Below are 24828 nucleotides of genomic sequence, written 5' to 3'. Positions count from 1 at the left end.
ACAATCTGTTAATTGTTAATTGATTGCTGCGTTTAAATGGATGATAAATATGGCTGTCCCACAAGGACTGAGAGCTGAGAGCTAATCAGTTCCAAAAACGAGTCCCTAAATGAATGATGAATGATTCGATTGCCCCCCAAGTAGCATCAAAAAACTCGCTCGTTTTAGTCTAATTTGTGGCAAGTTTGCTGAATTTTCTGCCGTTTGTATGGTGCAATTGTATTTGATATCTTATATCGTTAATATAACTACTTTTAGCTGCTTTCGAGCCAATCAAAAATTGCCAATTACAAATCAATTTCTTCAGATATTCATGGGTAAAAATTCCCTCAAACTGATTAGCCAATTAAATTTGATTGGAGTGGTTGCCTTTTTTATACCCTATACTGAAAATGAGTATTGGGGTATATTAGATTTGTGGTAAAAGTGGATGTGTGTAACGTCCAGAAGGAATCGTTTCCGACCCCATAAAGTATATATATTCTTGATCAGCATCAATAGCCGAGTCGATTGAGCCCTGTCTGTCTGTCCGTCTGTCCGTCCGTCCGTCCGTCCGTCCGTCCGTCCGTTCGTCCGTCCCCTTCAGCGCCTAGTGCTCAAAGACTATAAGAGCTAGAGCAACGATGTTTTGGATCCAGACTTCTGTGATATGTCACTGCTACAAAAATATTTCAAAACTTCGCCCCGGCCACTTCCGCCCCCACAAAGGACGAAAATCTGTGGCATCCACATTTTTAAAGATACGATAAAACCAAAAACGCAGAATCTAAGAGGATGACTATATGTTCTAGAGTGTAAAATCTCAACCAGATCGTATAATTATTATAGCCAGAATCAAGAAAACAATTTCATTCTTTCTCGCTCTGTTTCATGTACGAAAATCTGGGGCATCCACAAATCTCAGAGACTATTAAGGCTAGAGTTACCAAATTTGGTATCCGCACTTCTGTTAGATCTCACTATAAAACGTATATCTCAGAATTTCGCCCCACCCCCTTCCGCTCCCACAAAAGACGAAAATCTGTTGCATCCACAATATTGCAGATTCGAGAAAACTAAAAACGCAGAATCATAGATAATGACCATATCTATCAGATTGCTGAATCTGGATCAGATCGGATCATTTTTATACCCAAAAGGAACAAATCAATTTGCACTGGCTACGCAGCGCCCGACGTCACGCTCAGACTGATTTTCTGTCTCTCTCGCACGCACTCTTTGTCGTGTCGTTCAATATTAGCGGCGTCTGCCGGAGGAGAGCCATACTGACTTAGTATCGGGTATAACTGTAGAGTTGCGGTGTCCGCAGCAACTCACAACGTTCCCCCTCGTTTGTCTTACTTATGGCGCCGCCTGGCATGGCACCTCCTTCGAGGAGTTCTCCTTCCGCCACGAAGAGCATCTCATTTAAGTGGCTTTTCCAGGGAAAAAGCTCAATATGAAATGAAATGAATCCAATCAATGAATTTTCATTTTATGCGCATGTTTGGAGCGAACTTTTCCACTGCTTTCCCTTTTTTCTTTATTTTGCTGGGAAAATTCCCCTTGGCTGTTTCACTTTTCCCACATTCCTTTTCTTTCCTCCGTTCCCCCCTCCCCTTTCTGTGTTATTATTGTTTGCCAACTTTTAACGTCATCAAGTGTCAGCTGCAAAGCCGTCCACAGCCAACCGCCAACCAAGTTGTCGGCCCTCTTCATCCCCACATTGGTTCACACTTTCTCTGTTTTATTATCCACTGTTTCAAGTGGAAAATTGGAAAACCATCGCGTCGGAGGATCCGGCACCAAAACATATGTGCCCAAAACGGTAGCGCGTTATCGGAGGTGTCCTGCTGCTCGTCAGAGTCGGAGTCGGACTCTGGCGGGTAAAGAGTTTTCATGCGGAACAATACACAAACCACTGGCACTTTTTCCGGGGAATCCTGCGGCCGCGGTGGCCGTTGACATCATTAGGACGCGTTTGCCGTTTACGATCTGCACGGTGCGGTTTCTCACTAATTCAGTAACAGCACCCCGGGGGGCCCATCACGCCGGACAGGACCAGAACCCGAGCCCGGACCTACACGGCTGGGCCCGGCACACAGGCAGAGACACCTACGGTGGCATTGTCCGTGGCGGTGGCAGTGGCAGTGGCAGAGGGACACTCATTCATTCATGGACGCCTGTGTTTGGCATGTCCTTTCTCCCACGCCCACATCCTGGCACTTTGCCTGTCCCTGTCTCTCTCCCTGTCTCTCTCCCTCTCACTCTCACTTTCACTCCTTCTTTTTGCCTTTATGAATGTGTGTGAGCCTCTAGGTTCTCCCACTCATTTTCATTCCCTTTCCACTGTTTCTGGCTGTTGATTTAATTTGTAATTCGAGGAGAGGTCCTCAAGTGGCCACTTGGCGGCGAAAGGATCATCGATAAGTGCGGACGCACCCGCTCCTCTGACGCCCATCGTTCCATTGTTGCGTTAAATATTACGCAAATTAGTTGGAAATGGATATTGGAGATGTCTCCTAGTCGTGGGCGTGGTCTAGGTCTCGCTCTAGCTCTCTCTCTCGGTCTCAGTCTCTGTCTCTGTCTCTGTCTCAGTCTCATCTGATGGAAATTTCCTAAGCCGCACAGCCGCGACAGGTTGTCTGGCAGGACTAGGACATCTGCATCCCTCCGTCAATGCCTGTCTGGGGCTCGATAATTGGACATTGATATGCAAATAGTCGGTGGGTCTCGAGCTCGAGCCACAGCCAGTGGACAAATTGATGGAAAAATGTCACTCCGTCGCCGTCCTGGTCTGCCGCAGCCTTTGAATCGATCTCGCCAAATCCTTGCCGTAATTTGTACTGTAATTTTCTGCTCTGTGTGGCGGCACAGCGTGCTCCTTGACCTATAAAAAGAGGATATACTCTCGCACATGTGCATATGTAATATGTATATAACTTGAAATTCTATGCACAACAAAAGACACGACGGGGTGGGGGGGACACACAGACGCATTTTCCAACAAGGTCGAATCAAATTTATTCCGCATAGAGACAGAGTTCCCAGCGATGGCTTTGGCTTCCATTGGATTGGAGGCTTGGATGGAGTGCGGTCTGGTTTCTGGTTAATTGGGGGAGCACATCTTATCAGATCCATCCCTTTATTCGAATTTCACTGTACCGCCGAAAAGTCTGCGGTAATACTGAAGAAAGTGGAGCAGTGTTAATGGCAAAGTAAACCGATGGTTAAATATAGCCGGTAGATGGACTCCGTAGTGCAACAGCAACTGAAGAGAGAGACACAGAGAGAGAGAGAGAGAGAGAGACACAGACACAGTACACAAATCAATATACAATGACATCATCTGCGCCAGCATCCGGCAGGCAGACATCTAGACAGACAGTCCGTGAAATTTTAAAGCACACAAACAGGCGATTGGCCTAAGCCCCTAAACTTCTCCACCCGTCCGCCCGCCCCTTCAGCCCTTCCCAACCACCTTTACCGCCCATCACCCCCCAGATCTGATGCGATGAGGAGCCTGCATATATAATTATGCCACACGACGGCGAAAGCGACGGCGACGGCAACGGCGACGAGGCTGTGAGAAAATATTTACATTACCGTAAGGCCCAGGACCCGAAAGATGGGGGGAAGGGCCAATGGCGGACGCGGCCATTGAGCAGGCCAATTGTTGTGTGTGTGAGTGTGTGTATCTGTGTGTGTGTGTATCTGTGTGTGCGTGTTGGTAACTCATTCAGCCAGTTTGACGACAGCAGCGCCAAAAGCCAGCCAAAGTTTTTCCTTCTGCTTACGTCACAAAAGTCAGACTCTGCGAACCGAGATTGATATATACCCATGCATACATATGTACATATGTATATACCACTCGTGCTAGTAAAAATCTGTGGCTAGTGTGGCATGTCGGAGGCTGGGATTGTAGTCGAAAAGGATTGCCGGGGAATGGGAAATCTAATGGCCAAATAGCTGGCCGGGGGCGCTGTGCTGTTGCTGTGTGCGCTGCATAAATATCAGCAGCTTCTCAGCTTCCCTTCGAGTGCGAGTACGAGTACGAGTAAGATTACTCTTGTGGATCACAATGGATGGATGTTTGGGAGGTTGGTTGGGATGCCGAAACCCACTTGCCCAAAATCTATAATAAGCCACAAGAGACCGAATCACCGAATCACTTGGCTATATATGTATATAGTATATATGTATGTATTTGAACAGTCAACGGCTCCGGCTCTTAGTCATCTGAAGAGGGAAAAGCTCTTCAGCCAATAAATGTATCTGTGTAATTGCGTATGTGTGTGTGTGCTCTCTCTGTGCTCGTGGTAGAGTTTTTTAGTCAATGAAGCGTCAAGGACTTTTGCTTATGATATATTTACCCAAGACAGAGCCAAAAAGCCAGAGAGAGAGAGAGAGAGGGGGGCAGGGAGGGGAGGAGGAAGAGTGAGCCACAAGAGATGATGCAATGAAATCTAGAGGCATGCCACAAGAAGGCGAAAGTGTAAGAAAGAACTCCGAGGGAAAGCGAAGCAAAACGAGGGGAAAGCCATGCCCAGACAGCCAAGTAGTTGTCGTCCTCGTCTTCCTCGCCTTCCTCACCATCGTCGTCCTCGTCGTGCCTAATGAGTTGCGAGCTGACGCGGAATTTATGAATGAATCGCACAACATGTGAGTAGACAGAGGCACCGGAAGTGGGTGGGGTCGGTGGTGGTGGTGGGGGGGGGCCACACATTTTGGCTCATCATTGTTTCAGCTCAAAGTACCCGTAAAATTATCCGAGTGTCGAGAGCTCCCTCCACAGCACAGCACAGCAGAGCACATTTATCCTATTTAGCATATAACTAATGGCTTATTTATTAGCTTGAAATACTCGTGCTGTTCAGGTCTTCTATGCCCTTTCGAGCAGAGCCAGGATCAGTTTTCGGAACGTGGGCTGCTGACGAGTATCTTTCTATATTTTGACGCCTTCCCCCTTGCGGACTTCAGTGGATGTATAAATACCCGTGAATTCTGTTTCAGGGGATTGGGTTTCATTGGACTGTGGCGTAGTCTGGTCATAAATGGTGAACAAAAAATGCCGGGAATAGCCAAAGGTGGTCCTCGACTGGTTACCAATGCGGGCTCTCATTTCTCCGGGTTGTGACAGAAGCTGAGACATTTACGCAGTTATCCTTGAACCTGAAAGCAACGGAAAAGCACCAGCACCAGCACCAGCCACGAGTGAAAAGAAAACTACAATAATTTGAGGATAAAAATCTAGCCGACGGGGTTGAGTCCTGGTCCGTAGCCAGTGCCAGGGAAGGGCCTCAAGTGCGCACAGACAAATGACATATGACGGAGGTTCGGTTCGGTTCGGTTCGGTTCGGTTCTCCTTTCTATATTGTTTTTCTTGTTTTTGTTTTTTTTTTGGAGCTGTCCGGGAAGGGAGATAGATAGATAGATAGATAGAGGGAGAGAGAGAGGGGCACCGGGGAGTCGATGTGCGTCATAGTCGTAGGCCATGGAAATCAAACGCAATAGAAAAGCCAAGAAGGAGTCCGTGCCTGTGTCCGTGTCCGTCCGGCCAGTGAAAACTGGAGCAGGCAGAGCGTAGTGTCAGTGCCTGCGCGTGTGGCAGGGCAGGCACTGTGGCCAAGTGCATAGTCATGCTAATGCAAATTATGGCTTATTTAAGCCGACAGCCAAAGCCTACTTTCAGGCAGCGTCACTTCACCATGTCGCAGGTCCCAAACTAAACAAAAACCCAAGCAAAAAGTACTCAAAGCAAAGCAAAGCCAGAGGAGGAGCAGGAGCAGAGGCAGAGTGCACTTGGAGTGCTGGAAGAGTTGGCGTTGGCCAAGTGGACATGAATACGGACATGAACATGGACATAGACATGGAGATGGGATTGAGGTTAGAGCTGCGACGAGGACGAGGATGAGGACGAGTCAGAGAGGCTGCTGCTGCTGCTGCTGCTGCTGGTGGTGCCTACTTAAAGGCTTCCGGCCCCGGGAGCTCGCATCAGTCGTGCATAATGAGGCTAGCACTCACTCGCATAGCTGCATGCATAATTTAGTCGGAGAAGAGCCAGCAGAGGAGGCCGGCAGGAAGAAGGAAGAACACCGGAGGCGGTACCGGAGCAGGTCCTGAGACGGTTGTGCTTTTCTCACTTAACAACGGCCGACTGCCGCCGCTGACCTTTTCCACAACGAGGCGATCTCGGGCCATGTACATCCAGCGGTACCCACATCCACATCCACATCCACATCCACACTCACATCCAGTCCGTTTCTGCATAATCATCTCCGTGAATGCTCTGCCCGTTTAATAAGCAAATGCCTGGGACGGGACAGGTATTATGCAATATTTATGTGCGCTTTGGAACGAATATTCCAACTCGAAAAAAAGAAAAATTATTTTCCTATCTCCTACTGCCACACTTCACTCCATCCCCATCCCCATTCAACCGTAGAGCCACTCTGCACCCCAACTAGTCCAGCCAGATAGTTCTCCATCAATCATCGGCATTTTCTGTCGCTTGTTGGCCCTATTGATTGCTCTATTATGCCATATTTTTATGGTACCATTCGATATGTGTGTACACCTGAGTGGAGAGTGGAAAACGGATACGGATACGCATACGGATACGGCCTTGGCTGAGAGTCTTTCCAAATACAAAATGAAAATGAAAATGAAAATGAGAATGGTTTATGGTTTATGGTTCCCTCTTAGACGCAACTTGTTGCCCGCTGCTGCCACACCTGCCACAAAGCGAGTTTGTCGCGGCACAGCAGTTCTGGTGGAATCTTTGTCCAATCGAAGAGTGAAAACCGCTGGAAAAACTCATTCATTCGCCAACGAATAAGCCAATGCCGTCCATTCGAATATGTTTCTGTTCGAATAAATCCAAAAAAAGCCACAATGTCTGCTACTGTCGTCCTGTCGTCCTGTCCTCCTGTCCTCCTGTCCCCCTGTCCTCCTGTCTTTCGGGTTTCGGCTTAAGTCTGGCAAATAAATGTCAAGGTGTGTCAGTGCGGGATTTAGATGAAATTGACAGGTGGTTTGCAATTAAATAAGATTTATATTCAGCTAGCAGGAGACGAATAGATTAATGTATGCTCCGGTCTATGGCTAGTGGTGCCACAACATGACCTCTGGCTGTCAGCACCGAACTGTGCTGATGAATCCAGCTTGAAATCCATTTTATGTCCATACTATCCACGCTGTATCTGAGGCTATGGGACCTATTACCTATGGGACCATCCAACATACAGCGTTTCTAGGGTCTAGGGTTTAATCCGTGCCTGTGTTCCTGTGCCTGTGCCCGACAACAAACCGTTTAAAGCAGACCCGGCCAATAGCCAAGGGCCCAATGGCTAGGCAAATACTCGCAGTCCATGCTGTGGCCTAGGTAAGGCCGAACACCCGTCTGTGTACCATGTCTGCGTACGTCAGCCGTGGCGGACCGCACCACAGTCGCTCCTGGGTACACATAGACCCGCAGACCAGACCCGTGCACACACAGATACCCTTGCACAGCTAGGTCCTCGAATGAGTCCCCGGCGAAGAAGGCAGCTTATTGATTCTATAAACTTCTGGCAAGCACTCGGCGGCGGTTACTTTCGTGGATAACTCTTTTGTTGCTAAAGATAATCCAAACAAATGCCACAACTTTTGATCGGAGCAATCTCTCTGGAAGGGTATTTCAGGCTTCGGTTCCCACAGTCGGACACACAGACATTCACAGTTCTTCTGGTTGCCTGTGTGTGTGTGTGTGTGTGTATTTTTAGCGCTGTAGCGCCTAAAGCAATGCACCATTATCTATACAACTAACACAAACAGGTGGGGAGGGTGGTGGAGGAGGTAAAAACCACCGACTGACAGTCGGACGGTCGGACTGTGGGACTGTTGGAGGGTTCCAGGCGGTGGGAGGGGGGAAGGGTGGTAAATTAATACGCGACAAGCATTGGGCTGGTCTGTCGTTGGTTCGGTCTTTAACCTGCCGCCACTAAAGCGGCAAATGGCTGTTGTGCCACACTATCCGACAAGGGAGTGCGTAGGGCTACACTGCGGCAAACATTCCCTGGCACTGGGATTGGGGCTGGATTCCTGCGAGCGTGGTGCTCCGGCATGGGGTGATGGTAATGAGGTCAGTGCGATGGGGTCTGCGCCATTTTCCAAAACGCCATTACGCAACGCTGCGACTTGTTTGATTCAATTTGTGCGACATTTCCTAAATAATTGAGGACAGAGCCTCGTCGTGGTGGCATTGCATAACCGAAGTGCCTCCCCATCGTTGTGCCGTCGACCCCACTCATTGTTTTCTAATCAAAAACCAAATATAAACCAAACACTCGAGCCACTGCGTGGGCCATAGGCAAACACAGTGAAGTGAAATGGCAATGGAAATGAAATGGCAATGGAAATGGGAAAAAGCAAATGCGAATGACAATGGGGATGTGTGGCAGTGTGGGGTGGGAGAAGGGGGAAGGGGGAAGGGGAAGGGACAGTGACAGTGACAACAATGGAAAACTGCTGCGACTTGCAGTGGACGAAAGGCCAGGGCCGTAACAGATTCACATACGCAGTCCATGAATGGTGGACCCCGGTGGACCCCGGTGGACCCCCCACCCAGAGAGCCAGTGAGTGGCGGCTGTTTTTGTGAATGAAACCAGGCGTTGGACACTTAAATCCGCTTAGGGTTGACTCAACCATAGCCACCCAACTGTGATATCATGAGACCTGCAGTGATTTCGCAAGCCTCAATTTGGGATCCACTCGTGTTTTCAGATAGATTTCTGTGGAGGAGAACGTTCTTCTGACCTGCTCCTGTTTTGCCCAGCTTGGTCCCAGTAGCATTTCCAGACACTGTTTTAATATCGGTAATGTTTCTATTCCCAGCGCGTTTAGAGCACTTTTCATTCGTAAATGAAGGCTCTTGAGTTCCCTCTAGAGTCTTTAGTCACTGTTCTAACCACTGTCCACCTCTGGCTAAATGGGGCTCCGTTCCGGGGGTCGGTCTGGACCTACGAATGGTATGTGTACTCGTACCAGGAGGTTAGCATCTTTCTATGCCTGACATTTCTGTGAAATATGCCAAGGCAATCTCAGAGGGAGGCTGGGCTGAAATTCTACTAAGGTCAGAGTTCAAATTGAGTTTGGACGGAAAATTAAGCGGAAAAAGAGGCGAGGAGCCCCCTGTGACGACCCCTTGGAACGCCTCGCCCTCGGCCGCTGTCTGCCGCTGCACTTTTGCATACACCAGGGGGCGGGGATTGGAGCAAGATGTGAAAGATGTGCAAGATGGGGTTGGCTGGGGTCTTTCCTGCCTGGCTTTGCTTTGCCATTATTATTGCCAAAGGTGCGCACTCGCCCTGGAACTCCCTGGCTGGTACTTAAGTGGCTGCCGTCTGGGAACTGTCAACTGTTTTGGCTCCCCTACGCCTTTGGAACCCCTTTTTCACCCTTGGCATTGTGTCATTTGACAGCCGGCGTCTTGACAACAAGTTCCCCCTTTTTAGCAGAGTCCGCGACCCCACTCCGCCTTTTTGTCGCTCTCTGCCAGACTCTGCTTTGTCCTCTCTGTCCCCTGGGAGGGGAGAGTCTACCTCTCCCTCCTGGACAAGGCCAAGACTAACACCCAGGCTCAGACCCGAGCCCGTGCTTAGGGGATGTCGCGCGGAAATTAAGTAACTAAGTAGCCCCGGACGAGAGGGCAGAGAGTCCGCTCCACGGATCTGGAGGTAGGGGAATGGGAGCATAATCAAAACTTTTCATTATGGCCCTCCCACACCGTCGAGTAGAGGCACCAGCAGCCAGTGTCAGCGCCTCAGCCATATTTCACAATGAAAACTCATCATTATACACGAATCGAGCTAAAAGAAGAACAACAACAACAACAACAACAACAAAAAGATAGAGAGAAGGAAAAAACACGTTAAGAACATTTTGGGCAGGTAAGCAGCGCTGTGCCTTGGAAAAAAGCAAAAGTTTTATTGTCGTTGCGACCGAGGAACGCATAAACTTGGCTTAAAAGTTTCCGAGGCAGTCGGCAAACGGGCGGCCTTGTCCAACACCCACAGCCACAGCCACGCCCACGCCCACGCCCACATCCACTGCCATTCCCGCTCTACAATTCATACGCCTGGCTGGCTATTTTTAGACACTCTTAGAGAGAGCCCTGGTCCTGACCATGTCTAAAAAATAAGAGAGAAAATTACAGTGCAACTTTTGGGGCCAGAAACACTTTTAATGAAACTTTTCTTTCCTTCTTATTTATCTCTCTCGCTGTTTGCTCCCCTCCGCGAAAATGCCGAAAGTAGGTAGGCAAACGAGAGGCCAGAGCAAAAGCGAAAAGAAAAGGAAAAGAAAAAGGACGAGGCGTTGTCTTAACGCTAATGAAAAGTCAGAAAGGAGTCGGACTACGTGCCGAGCAGCAGGAGCAGCAGCAGGAGCAGCGGGCATCCCAAGAAAATAATATTAATAATGTGAGATATGGCCGGGAGGGGGAGGAACGTGTTGGCTTAGGGGAAAGCCAGAGGGAGCTGGCAGAGGGAAATGAATGAACATTTTGGGGAGAGAGCAAGAAGCTGAGCACCGCTGGACCCTTTTCGCTCCTTTTCGCTCCTTTTCGCTCCGCAAACTCCCAAAAGTCGCTCGGCACTAAAAATGTCAAAAGTTATAAATAATTTTCCATATAGAAAAGTGATATGTTCAAAACATGTTGACAGTGCACCGCAGAGTCCGAGCCATGTGGCCGCCAGAAGCCACCCAATCGCAATCGCAATCCCAGTCCCAGTCCCGGAGTCACGGAGTCCCAGTTCCTGTCCCAGTTTTCAATTTGCGAAAAATTTCCAAGGCAAAAAGTTCAAAGTAAACAAGCAAACACATCACACGATGCCAGCCAGGGAGCAGGAGTCGAGGAGAATCGAGCAGGCAGCCAGCAGCCAGCATCCCGCATCCAGCATCCAGGGTAGGGTACGGGCTTTGGGTTGCATGCAGTAATCCAGGAGTTATGTGGCATTCCACATGTTTATGTCCAGTTGGACGCACCTGCCATGGGGCGTATGGCATGGCGGCAGGAGCTCTTGTTTTGGCAGGACCCCGAATTGGGGAGGCGGGGTGCAATTTGTATGCCACTAATGCCAGGAAAACAATTGCGAAAAGTAGTTTTCCAGACCATGCACAGACACGTAACGCAACGAAAGAAACGGAATGCTAAGTGGGGACACGGACACGGGTCGAACAGTGGGTGTCAGCAGGAAGCGAATGGACGGCGATCCAGTACGGAAATAGACGTAAATTGTATTTAGATTCATAGTATATAAATGCGTAATGGATTCAAGTCGAGTCAAGAGCACAAGAGGGAAATTTAAATTATTGAACGGCATTGATTGATGAATCGAACGCCGGCCACAAGTTCCGCGTGGACAACCCACTGGCCACCACTGCCGCTGTCCCAAGTGACGCAAGCTACTCGAGGGGGAGCCACAGCCACAGCCAGCGCCAGAACCACTCGACTCCGCCAGGATAATCATCATTAAATCATCCGCCAACCCAGAATTATAACCATTAAAGCTATAAATAAAGTGCCACTGGCTAAAGCAAACTGCCGCGTGCCAGACTAAACCCACTCGGACTCGGAGTCGGAGTCGGAGCAGGACTCGGACCCCGGGCAGAACTCAGGCCTGTGGGCGTGGCTGTGGGCACTTGGCTGCCCTCGCCTGTAATTACTTTGATTCGGGAAAAGTAGAAAGGAGCAATATCAAAAAATGAAGCCGAAAGGAGCTCGAGCGTGGAAGGTCCGTCTGGACCGCGACTGCAAGAGCAAATTGAATTGGCACCAAAGATCGGAACATGCTCCTCCAACCTAGTCCGATCTAGGTCGCAGGTCTGGCAGAAAATTAATAATTATTCAGGATAATTTTCCCCGCAAGGTCTAGCCCCAAGCCAAGGTCCAACCCTCTGGGGTTCTGCTGCTGGTGCTGGCTGACGTCACAGGCGAACGACCTTGAGCTGCCGGGGGAGAGGAGGGTGGAGCTGGGGAGCTGCTGGTGGGTCAGGTCAATTAGCAATTGCCTGAGTGACATTATGGCCTAAAGTGGGGGCGACCACTTCGATTTTCACGGACGAATGCATTGGAAGCAATTACCAAATGGTTTTCCTTTGGTGCGGCTCTTGCCTGGTTGGTTGGCGGGTGGTGGGGCCTGTCTTCAGTGTAAAGAAATCTCTTCTGATGAAGATACGCGTACTATACGTAGATGTATCCTCTGATGTATTCTGATTCTTGACGGGGTCCTAGCCGGAAGATACATATGCTTCTCCAACTTGATGAAATCTCTTCGGATTCTGGAGACCCTTGGAGTTCCATATTTGGCATTTCCATGGAAAGGTTCACCAAGATTTTGCAAAATTCTCTCCTCATATTCTTGGATCAATTGACATGCAAAACCCCTTGCCTGATTTATATCTCTGGTATAAGAAATCCGATTGATGATACAAGTTCTTCCCCAAAGACGCTCTTTTGCTTCCAACTAACTGAACAAACCCCATTCTGCAACTCCATATATAATCCTTTCATCTAGGGTACATTGGCGGCTAGAAAGGGCTAATACCAAATGCCATTTGCTGCAAATTAAGTCCCTCGTTCTCTCTGCTGCCATCTACACCACTAATTCTCAGTGTGTGTTGGCCATTCCGCTTTGTTGTATCTCCGCCATTAAGTCGCTTATCTTATCAGCAGTGATTAGACACGCTTTGCCTTGATTGCCAGCCATCTGCCCGATGGTGGCAGTCGAAGGCGGCGCCTCCCCTTTGGCTCCCCCGCTTGATAGATGTTCCCCAAATTCCTTTCTTTTCCATTTAGCAAAAATGGTGGCTTTTTCGGCCGTTTCAAATTGGCTCGAAAGGCTCAACAGGTGCTGCCGGGCCAAAGGAAATTGAAAAGTGCCGCCCGCTCCCACCCTCCCCAAAATGAATAAAGAAAATAAAAGCAAGGAAATGTCACCACTGCTCACCCATTTATTCAGAGCGTCAGGCTATGCGGATATGACGACAGCGAGGACTGCGAGGACTCCGAGGACGACGGCGGCGACGACGACGTCGGGGTTGCCTCATTGTGTTGTGGCTTGTGGAGCGGAGACTAAAGCGTTTGCGGATGTCGGCCGCATCAGAATGGGCGTTTGCGCTGCTTTGGAGTCTTCCTACGGCTTCTGGTCCTCCTCCCCCTCTCACGCCCACTTGTACAGCACGTTTCGGAGGTGTCAGGCGATCAAAGGTTTGCGTTTCCTTCGAACTGCTGGGCGCATCTCGGACCGCCGAGCATTACCCGCAGAGTTCGAGGGCCTTTCAGTTTCGTGAGGCACTGTACTGTGCCGTTTGTCGTCTAACCAAATGAGTGGCACATGACGTGGACAGAAAATTAGGGGCTCCAAAAGGTCCCGAACCTTGTTTCAACCACATTTGTCTCGCGCATTTCGCCGTGACTTAATTGCTGTGTGCCCTGCTCTCACACACACACACACACACACACACACACACACACACGCTCGCTCTCCCTCTCTCTGGTGCTCTCTGAGCATACATGTGCTTATAAGAGAAATCCGCACCTTTGTGGCTTTTCGACTTTTTGGTGTTCGCTGAACCTCTTTTCGTCCCTTTCATTTGGCCCTTTCCGCTTTCCGCCACCACCCCACAATCCCACCACCCCACAACCCCACCACCCCACCACCATTCTGTCCCTCTTCGCTCTTGCTGCGCTTTTATTTAAAACATTTCTTTTTTGTCGTGTTGCTTTGTCGCATTTTAATCTGTACATAGCACGCGATTGCCTTCCCCGTTCCTCCTCCCCCTGGGCGCCTTTTAAGGCCCTAATGTATGTGAGAGTTCCGGCAGTATTCTGGCCATAGTGTGCGTTTGTGTGCCTGTGTGTGTGTGTGCTCGCATTGTTGCTGCTTAAGCGGGATTTACATACAAATTTGGTTCCCCTTTCCTGTTGGCTCTTGCTGCTTCTTTCAGTCTTTCAGTCTTTCAGTGTTTCAGTGTTTCAGTGTTTCAGTGCTTCCGACCGACGTCGACACATACTCGCACAGAAATAACCGCCAGGCTGGGCTGTTTTATTTTTAACACACCACCAATTATAAACAATGGCCCCTTGTATATGTTCAGTTACTATTGAAATCAGCCAAGGCGCCGGAATGTCTCGACTTTGAGATACCCGCTAACCGGAGAAGCTTCCAGCTTTTCAGCCAGGCATTCAGTTCTCATTTCCACGATCTCCACGATCGCCAGGTATATATATTTATATTGATAAATCGCAGCACAGGTTAATTTTGGCTCGGCTCCACCTGCACTTGTGCCTTGTTTTAGTAACTATTAATTTGTTTTGCTTGTTTTGGATTTATGCAAAAATTTAAATTTCAATCTAAATGCAAATTTTGAATGCACACAAAATATGGCATTTCTTGCTTAATTTTACCTTAAGCAAATGCATATAATTTATAAATAGAACAAAGCGCCACAGCACCACATGGGGCATGGCACTCCCCCTCCATTGCTGCTCCTTCAAGTCCTATTTCTGGTCACGTTCACTGCAGAATGTTTACTAATGCGGAGTGATGGGCGGGATATCCGATGTGCTGTTTTGAGTAACAAAAACGGCGATTCAATTATGGGCCACATATCGCATGGGAAGAGTCTCGAAAACTTTCCGTTAGCGCGGACATATCGTGGCTCGAGTGCCATTGAAGCCAGCAATGGGATTCCGAAGATGTTGTCTCGAGGCACAGATAACACTTAGCCAAGGACAAATCAGGGGCAAGACTCTAAAGAGGGGGAGACGAAACAAAGGCTGTGGAGCCGTAAGCTGAAGGTGCGTCCAGGACTCGGGTTCGGGCTCGGGTTCCGGTCCGCCTCATACGTATACCCGAACAAAGGACCAAAATAAAAGGTGAACGCATAAAGAGAAGGCGAATTTGTTGCTGCGGCTGCAAAAACGCTGAGGTTAACGAGCTGACAGGGGGACAATGCGGCTGCAGCCAGCCAAGATGATGTGGAAATGATGGCACGGCTCTGACTCTGGTCTGTGTCCGTGGAATGCCTCAAAGGAAGGCAGGCTTTCCGGCCGCGGCGGCGACGGCGGCAAGGGGTAGGGGACGGGCGAGGTCACGCCCAAACAGACAGTAAAAGTCAACGGCAGGGCGGATGTGAGGGGAGGACGGGTTGTTGGGTCATGTGTGTCGTGTGTTGTGTTTTTTGGGCCTTGCTTTTGTTGTCATTTGCAGCAGCCCCCGAAAGTATGCTGTATTAAAATTTTACTGTGCCAAGTGTGTGTGTGTGTGTGTGTGGGGGTGTGTGTGGGTGTGTTTGCGTGCGAGTTGAACAGTCACGTAGCTGGTCGACGCCTTGCTTTGAATGTTTGTGTGTGCGTTTTGCGGTTATGCTGTGTAATTGTCGCTTTTGGCCTTTGACGTCAAACCCAAAACAATAATCGTTGCCACTTTGGCTTGTGGCCGGTCGGCTGATACTTTGTTGCCACAGAAACAGAGATACACAGATCCACAGACAGCCGGATGTAAAATTAAGCAATTAAAATTATTTCAGTTACACTTTAAAATCGACTCATTGCTTTTGACGAGGCCCCAAGCATTTTCCTCCATCACGTAATTAATTTAAATTAAATAAAGATAAAGAGCCAGGGATAGGCATAGGTCTGGGCTCTGTTTCTGCAACATTTTTGAGGCGAAAACGCTCCGCCAGAAGAATATATCTATGCAGATCGGCCGGCAGCTGGAGCTGGATCGGGAAGAGTGGAAAAATGTATTTCCAACTCATTTGGCTGTCTATTTTCGGCTCAATTTTCGGGGCGAAAAGTTTTAATGACCTTCATACCATCGTGTTTCCATTGCCAGCCAAAGTGACCTGCTTTGTTGGCTGGCCTGGCTTCTGGTTAGGACTGTGGATATGCTCAAACACTTTTTAATTGCCAATTAAGAAGTTTTATTTGACGAACACTTGCCATTCCTCCCCTCTCCCTTCTCAATCTTCCCTCCTCCGGCGCACTATGGGAGATTCTCCGACTTCGTGTGGCCATCATTAACAACTTTAAAACGAAACAATATTTTTTGTTTCACTTCTTTTATATGCAGTTTTAATAAAAAGAGCGTGGGCTGAATATATTTATATTTTATTGCATAGGGCGTGGCACGACTGAAGAATAATTAACAATAAATGAAAACTGTTAGAAAATGTTTTATGAAAAAAGATCTGTTTTTGTTTGCGTAAACTGTCAAAATTTCCCATTGTGCGGCGGGACTACGAGAGGAGATTTTTGAATGCGAAAAATGCGTGGTACTTGGAGTACTTTTCGCAGTATTTGGCTGGCCAATCGATCAGTTGGGGAAGCGGCCGTGGCAGCCGACAGCCGCCAAGAAACAACTACGAGTAAAGAAAACCCCGCACGCGTTAACAAAATCATTTAATTTGGACAAGAAAAGGGGGCCGAGGAGGTGGCCAAAGAGAGAGAAGGAGACTGAAAGAGAAAGCGAGAAACAGGCGCTAACAAAAATATGAGTTTTTTATGGAATGCGGGGCCGGGCGGGGGCAGTGCTAATGGGCAGGAAGAGGGCATTGGAGCCAGCGAAAGGAACGTAACGAACATAACAAACGCAAAGCGCACACAGACACACACACACACACAAAAACAGGGGCATTCACACCCACAGACACAAACACAGTGGCGGAGGCTAAAAATAGAAATGCGCCTCCCGGCGGCACACCCTAAAATGGGGCAGAGACAGCGACAGCGACAGCGGCAGCGACAGCGGCAGCCCCAACGAAAGACAAGGACAAGACAAGATTACAAATGTATAAGCAGCAATTCCCAGAAGTTGCTTTCTTTCACTCCCCCTCTCTCCAACCCTCCCTTTACTCCCTCTCTACTTTAGACGCTCTTTTGGCCCTCTCAGACACACAAAGACACGCACACACACACACACACACACACACATACACACACAAACACACAAACACACACACTTACACTGTGGGATCAGACGCCGCGTATCAAACTGTTGATGGTTTGTTGCTTCGTTTATTTGTTGCTATATTTGGCCATTTGCTGTTGCCTCTTCCTGTGGTGCCACCTTACCTCGGCCTCTGCCTCTGCCTCTGCCTCTGCCCCCACATCGCTCCCTCTGCTCGACTGCTCGGCTGCTTGGTTGCTCTTATTGCCATTGTTAGTTTGATACCCTTGAAGGGGCCTACGAGAACGATTGATCCGAAAGCAAATCTTTATGCGAAAAATGTTTTTGTTTCTGGAGATTAGTAACTATTTGTGTAACTATTTTATTCTGGCATTCATACTCCATTCAAAGGATATTCAAATCTTCGCCACCTGAATGCCTGAAGCCTTTCTTTTGTCGTACGAGCCCCAGACGTGCCCAACCACACTGCAGCCTCCCAACTCTCCCCCGAAGCGTGTGGTAGAAGCTAATTAATATTTACAACCAGAGAAACACGCTGTCGTTGCGATTTGGCCAATCTAAGTGGCATGCGACAGTTGAAGGCCTTGATTTTGGTTCAGGAATGGAGGACTTGGAGGACAGACGGAGGCCTTGCTCTCCTATGCCTATGCCTTGCTATATTCATGCAGAGAATTACGAATGTCGAAGATATTCCCAAGAAGAGTTGACTATTCCCGTAGTTCAACACAGCGTATACTTGATGATAAGTCATGCTCCGCCGACACGGCGTTTTCTTGGTATTTATTCAGAGTGATTAAGCCCGATTTTGATTAAATCTGCTGCCATCATCAGGCATATGCTTTCCTCATAAAATACTGAGCCTCAAAACTGCTGACTGGCCTCGAAAATGAACAGGAAAAACACAAAACCGGGGGCATAAATGAGCCATAAACTATGCGGAATTGTGCGAGGAGGGAGCCTGCGCAGGGCCCCAATGCCGCAGTGCCGCTGAGTTATGGGAGATTTTCAATGTTCCCCAACAATATGCAAACTGCTGGGGTCACTGGCGGAGATAGAGGAGGGGGGAGATGGGAGACGGGAGTGGCCGAGCCATTTGCATATAAAGTGCACAAGTGGTAGTGGGGGAAGTGGGGAAGTTGTGTGACCAAGTGATTATGTGGCGGCTGCTCACCAAAGCGGTGAAAACATTAGCGGGTAATGAGAGTGGAGGTTAGTATTAGAAGGTTAGGAGGGAACTATTTCTGAGGCCTCGAGACATTCGGATAATTGGATACCCATTTGGTCTCAGTCTCAATGCCGTTCGGATACCCAACACCCTTGCCATGGGGCAGTGCTGGCCAGGACTCTGACTCTCCGGCGTCACTTCAGACGACAACATTTTTGGGCCTAATTTTGTGGCAAAACTGAAAGGTTTTCCATGTCCCAGGCTCCAGGGCCCATCGCGGCCATGTGTGTGCGTGTGATTTATCCACATTGGATATGAAGTGGCAGGAAAACATGGAGGAGCACTGGCAATTAGCTTGCAGGCAGCAGTCGAAAAACATTTTGGCAGAGTGCACGAGCGACATGGAATAGGCAGGCTCCTTATTAAATTACAATACTCATAAATGCGAAGCACAAGTAGAATGAAGTATGTCCGGAGGGGCACCTGCCCGTCCTCTCTGCGTTCTCGACGATTGTATTTTTTACGCCCTGCTAAGCAAAAGACAAAACAAGGAACAGCATCAAAATTGCGAAAAAATAATACACTCAAGTCCAACCTGAGGCGACTTCAGTTCCCCGCGCCCGCGGCCACGCTCTTGCCCTATGAGTGGGTGTGGGAGGAGAACAACAGCAGCAAAAACAAAGAATATGTTAAATTAATTGAAACAAAAAACAAAACACATGAAAGCAAACAGCATACATCCATCATATATCCCAAAACGAAGAGCAGTCCTAAAATAATAGAAAGCCAAAACGGAACACTTTGTATCGCATATTGCTTTAACATTTCGGCATGAAATTTAATCAAAACCTCATTACAGGAGGCCTGAGAGAGATAGATGTATACAGACAGAGAGAGAGAGAGAGAGAGCGAGCGAGAGAGAGACAGGACAAGTGGGTTGAAAATAATGAGGGGAGTGTGGTTCAGAAGCACCTCAATTTGTTGTTTTTACTGTCCTGTCAGGTCTTTTCCATTCAAGAAGCTTGACAAAAATTGAATTCATTTTTGATGAGGGGCCAAACGCATACAATAGATACAAAGAAGCGGAAAGAGAGAGCGAGAGAGAGTAGGAGACAAATGTGTCAAAGGCACTTTTTACACATTTATTTTTTCTTCTTCTTCTTCTTTGGGCATAATTTGGGTCCGAAAAGTGAAATTTTCAGCCCCAACAAATTGCCAGGTTCCTGTCTAGGCTGATGAGATGTGTCCCTGAAATGGTGATGAAGTGTGGCGTGCGAAGGGGAGGCGCAAAATGGCAGGGCCCATCAATTTTGGTAGTTGTCATATATGAATTTGCCCAGCCTTTTCTTTTCTTTGCCTTTGTTTTATGCGTTGCTCTATGCTATTTACGGCTGAAATATGCATGATACCAGGCATATCCATCTCTCTCTCTCTCCCTCTCTCTGCGCCTGTGTGTGTGTGGGTGGGTGTAAAGACGCGAGTTTAATGTCCCAAGGAGTCCCCTGCCCCTGCCCCTGCCTCTCCCTGTCCCTCTTTCACACACTAGATATCTCTCTTTGAGGCACTACCGCTGTCCCTATCTCTGTCGTGCTCCCTGGATGCTGATGCTCCTGTTTATGTGCGCCACATAAAACTATCAATTTATTGCTGCAAAATCGTTGCGCGCTGTTTCCTTTGGCTGCTGCTTCCTGCAAAGCGACGCCGCCCTCACACACACACAGAGAGACACAGATACTCGCCATGCATACCATTGCACACTGCATTTTGGTATCTTTTTCGTGGGTTTTGTTATTATTGTTGGCAGCATTTTAGGCGCCAGCATGACGAGACAACAGGCGTTTGCAGCTCTCCTTTTCACTGCTCCTCCTCCTCCTCCTCCTCCGCCGTCACCTCCTCTACTCTGCTCTGCTCTGCTCTGCTCTGTGTATGGTGTGGTGGTGTGGGTGGCCCAAAAGGTTTTCTCCCTTCTCGAACTTTGCTACAAGTTCGTGTGCGACTTATTTTTCGCCACGAACTTTGCGCTCTGCTCTGCTGCTGCATTACGTATACGCCATGTCTGTCGCATGACAAAAATAGCATCGGCTGCCACTTTTTGGCTGAAGCTGAAGCTTAAACCGAAGCCAAAGCCATAGCCAAAGCCAAAGCCGAGCGCCACCCATGGGACCGACCACAATTCACAGCTTTAGCAGCTCCTTGGCAACAGAAAAATCCTTTTTATGCTTTTGATTTTTTGACACTTTACTGGTTTTTGTTGTTCTTGCTGTTATTTGCCAGTTCCTCTGGGTCCTTTGGTTCCTCTGGCTCTTCTGGCCGTGCTGGCTGTTCTTGTGGCTTGTTTGGTTGTGTCTCCGAGTGTCTTAGTGTCGACACGCGTTGATTTTGTTAGAAGAAATCAAGTTTTTGGTACAGTTGCCTCTCTCCCGCCCCCCGCCTCCGCCCCTCAAGAGTATGCAATTTGCATACTCGTTGCACTCGAATGTCATAAGAAGTTACCGAAATTTCCATTTTCTGTTGGCAGAGACATGTGATTATGCCCGACACTTGACTACCCTATCACCACCGTTGAGGATAGGACCACATACTCGTATGTGTGCCTTGAATTTCCGCTTTAAAAAAGGGCAAGTTTCACCATCATTCAGCTGCAGCTTGGAGCTTGTCCAGCAAATACAGTCGGACATCAAATTGAGGCAATTGTCGAAACAGAGCCACAACGACGTGTGACGTGTGCCTAGCACTTGATGGACAGTTTCAGTGCTCCCCGTAGGCGGTGGTTGGGTGTCCTCCGTTCCAATTTCTATCGTGACTTGCCTGATTTGGCATGGCCCTCAGAAACTATGCCATTCACCCCCGAGCCACTGCTGGGACGCTTATTTCAATTTATTGCAACTACGATAAGCGGCACCCGCACCCGCCCAGCCGCCCAGCCGCCCACCCCCCCCATTCGCCCAGTCGCCCAGTCGAAGGAGAGCGCAGCGAAACTAGCAAACAAGCGCAAAAATCAATTTAAAGTTCAATAGCCTCAGTCGCTTGCTAACTGACTGCCTGAGCCTCACCCTGAGCGGGTGAGTGGGTGACTGGGTGACTGGGGGATTGGGGGATTGGGCGGTTGCCTGGAACAGGCCCCGTGGCTGTGACTGTGGCTGTGGCTGTGGCTCAGACTTGGCTGAGTTGGCTCCAAAAAAAGAAGGGCGCCAACAACAGCAACAGCAGCAGCAGCTAGCGATGCAACCATATTCATTCGAACCTTTCAACGAATGTTGCAACAATTTGCGAGTTATTTGTGTGTGAAATTAAGTTCAAAGTACAAATTGTGGGGCTGACAAGAGACAACAAAGTAATGATAGTGGCCCGAGTCTAATGGCCGACATTGCCAGCCAAGCCGAATCGGAATCTGGATCTGAATAAGTTGCGGAGTTTGTAGCACCCCAGAGAAGAGACCACAAATATCATACCTCTCCCCCCCACAGAGGCAATGGCAAATCAAACGTGCCCAAGTGCCTATTGATGCAATTATGAGGCGCACAACGAAGTTGATAAATGGCAATCGGCATGAGCGCCACCGGCGGCGACACTGTCAACGCCATTCAACATTCAACATTCAACACTCAACATTCTCCATTTCCAATCATCATCATCAGCGTAGGCGTCGCCGTCTCTGGGATCTCTGGCTGCCTCCGCCCAGGTCCTGCTGTGGGCGAAGGCGAGAACAGGGGTGGTGGCACTTCAAATGCAAATGACTCTTTGGCACGCCACGCAGCTGGAGACACCCGGCAGACAGTGTTCGACAATGTAGCTAACGAAGCGCACCTGACAGCCCCCAGGAACCCTCAATTGATCTCCTGCTGACAGACGGGCAGGCAGCATTGGGCGTGGGTGCAGTCGATTGGTGTGGTGGTGGCAGTGGCACGAAAGCAGTGACAAACAGTTGAGTGTCAGGTTGCTTATGAGCTTTTTATCTCGCCCTAATGCTGTGGCAGGTGATTCAGCAGAAATATGAAACTGCAACCGCAAATGTAACAACAGCCATAGACACAGCCACAGATACAGCCACAGACACAGCCACAGACACAGCCACAGACACATTGGCACAACCAGTGTTGAAGGGGCAGCAGGTGCACCTATGGCTTTGGTGGCTAATGAATGGGTGTGTGTGAATATTGCAGGGGTGCCGGGCCGTGCCGCTCCCGGCTCAGAGTCCCCAAAAACTTTCTGTGGCAATCTTTAAAGACCCTGCCCTGACGTGGCTATAACTTGTTAAGACTTCCATTGATTGCCAACTGAAATTTTATTCAATGAATTCTCCACCTCTGCACAGTAGCCAAAATGCAAAAATACAAACTGCCAAACAAATGGGTAACAAAAAAGCAGAACAGAAAAGAACAGAGCAATTTTCCGAGCACCTAAAAATAGCGCACAGGAAAGTTGCAAGAGCAAAACGAGCAAGGAAAAATCGGAAATGGGGAAGAGAGGAAAACCTATACGGCCAACTTCAACAAATCTCAATACACAAACATGCAGCAGCGCGCGTGTGTGTGTGTGTGTGTGTGTGTGTGTGTGTGTAAACCGGAGGCGCCAACATGTCCTACAAGTGATTTATTTTTATGTATTTGTTGGTGGAGAGGAGAAAAAGTAAGCGGGAGAAGGCCGAGGAGAGAGAGGAGAGGGAGCAGAAAGCGTGGAATGCCACAAAAAATAAAGTTTGTGTTGTTTTTGTTGCTGCTGCTGCTGCTAGTGCTCTCTATTTCTATTTCTATTTCGCTCTATCTCTATCTCTCCCTCTCTATCGCTGTCGTTGTCGTTGTCGTTGTCGCTGTCTTTGTCCAAGTCCAGCCACAGAAAGCAGTAAAGTAGCAAACGTGCAACGATTTATAACAGAAAAAAACCTTCTAAGCGGCTGCGACTGCTCTGCCAGGACGTTGCACAGACAAACAAATGGGGCTGGGGCTAGGGCTGGGGCAACATCAGAGAGGAAAGCAAATAAAGGTAGCATACTTTTATGCGCCTGGCTGGCAGGCACAGGACCTGGGAATACGAGTAGCAGGTAGTAGTCGTGCAAGTTGCAACATTTAGACGCAAATCATGGCAGACATTAGCGTGTGCAAAAGTTTTTCACTGAGCGATTTATGGGAAAAGTTGTCCGCTTCCTCTGTTCTCTATCCACTATCCACTATCCACCATCCAGTGTACTCTGTCCTCTGCCTGGGTGCACAACAACTATTTGGACTGACTGTGCAACCCGTGTCATGTGTCCTTCTTTCTGTTCTTGTTTATGTTGCAGAGTGTCCCACCGCCATGGATGGCATGGAGCGATTCGCCTGCCCCGTACCCGACCGGCAGGGACGGTACCGCTGCATAGACGATCATGTGCTGTGCGACGGCTTCATCGATTGCCCCGACGGCGAGGATGAGGACCGAAGATCCTGCATGTTCTACAAGACGGTAAGTGTAGAAACCAGAGCCGGAGACGGATCCTCGTCTAGGAGCCCGTAGATAATCCAAGCTAATATTACTACGATTTGGTATTTGCTTATTTCTTTGCAGACGAAGGCTCATTTGGACGTGTTAGCGGATGCATTACTGCGATGGGCGCGAGGGCGTTAGGCTCCATCCCCCGCCTCCACCCTCCCCCTCCCGCTCACGCAAACACTTCTTAGAGACACAGATACACAAACTGGATACAAAATACACCTAGAAATCCGACGTTAATCATAAATGACTTACAACTAGTTTTAAACATTTCCAAATCGATGAAAGCCCCCTTTTTGTTTAAGCCCAAAGACACAGACACAACCCCAACCACCCCGCCTGCCCCATGAAGAGAGCAGGTCCACCCATAGACCCGTAGAGCCATAGACCTCAAATCACAGCAAAGCGAAAGCGAACAAAATACGAAAGAATGAACTTGCTGCCTGTAAAAAGCCTGCACGGATTTCCAAGTAAAGTATAAACCATGAGGAAAACTAAGCAAAACAAATGAAACGAAGCGAATCGAAACGAATCGAATCGAATCGAGACGAGTTGATTCGAGTCGAGTCGAGTCGAATCGACGATTATGCATAAGGAAAAGGTATGATTATTATAACACTATTATTATTAATTATCAACTAAAAGGAAAAGCAAAAGCAAAAACGAAGCGAAAACGAAAACGAAAAAAAGAACCGTGGAACGAAGGCAGAATCCAAGCGGCAGAATCCTAAGCGCTTAATTAGAATTCAACCAAAAAGATATAAACATAAAAAGAAGACTTTTTTCATTATTTTGAATTTTTTTCGCGAGAGCAAAAACGAAAAACAAAAACAGAAAGAAAATTTTTAGAAAAGATATGAAAAAGCAAAAGCAAAAGCAGAATCAGAATCAGGCCTACCTATTTTTAGTACATATTAAATAAATATATTATAAATATATCTAACTATATAAATATATTTCGTGTAAATTATTTAATTATATGTGTATTAAAGATTAAATGATGTTAAATAAACAGCAAGAAAATAAATCAAAACGATGCGGATAGGCGAAATGAAAATTAAAATTAAATACAAACAAAAATACAAAAACAAATACAAGTAAAAATAAAAATAAAAAGGAGAGTGCAAAAGCAAAAAAAAAAAAGCAGAAGCAAAAGCAAAAGCAAAAGCAAAAGCAAAAGCAGAAGCAGAACAGGAGAGGAGAGATATTATATATACATATACACAGAAGAACAGGCATAAATGATATATAAATAATTATATA

At 48.1% G+C, this 24828-nt stretch overlaps 1 protein-coding gene across 1 annotated transcript in view; it reads left to right on the top strand.

Annotated features, from left to right (window-relative positions):
- The window catches only part of LOC108160741, a 29315-nt gene extending 4907 nt beyond the window's left edge, over positions 1–24408 (top strand). The window contains exons 2-3 of the mRNA XM_017294933.2: positions 23378–23538; positions 23641–24408. Coding sequence (XP_017150422.1) covers positions 23378–23538; positions 23641–23700 — 221 coding nt within the window. The 3' untranslated portion in view covers positions 23701–24408. The remainder of the gene's footprint in view (positions 1–23377; positions 23539–23640) is intronic.
- Positions 24409–24828: the final 420 nt, after the last annotated feature.

The sequence above is a fragment of the Drosophila miranda genome, chromosome 3, assembly GCF_003369915.1.
Source record: "Drosophila miranda strain MSH22 chromosome 3, D.miranda_PacBio2.1, whole genome shotgun sequence".
Taxonomy (NCBI): Eukaryota; Metazoa; Arthropoda; class Insecta; order Diptera; family Drosophilidae; genus Drosophila; species Drosophila miranda.
This window is presented reverse-complemented; position numbering and strand designations above follow the sequence as displayed.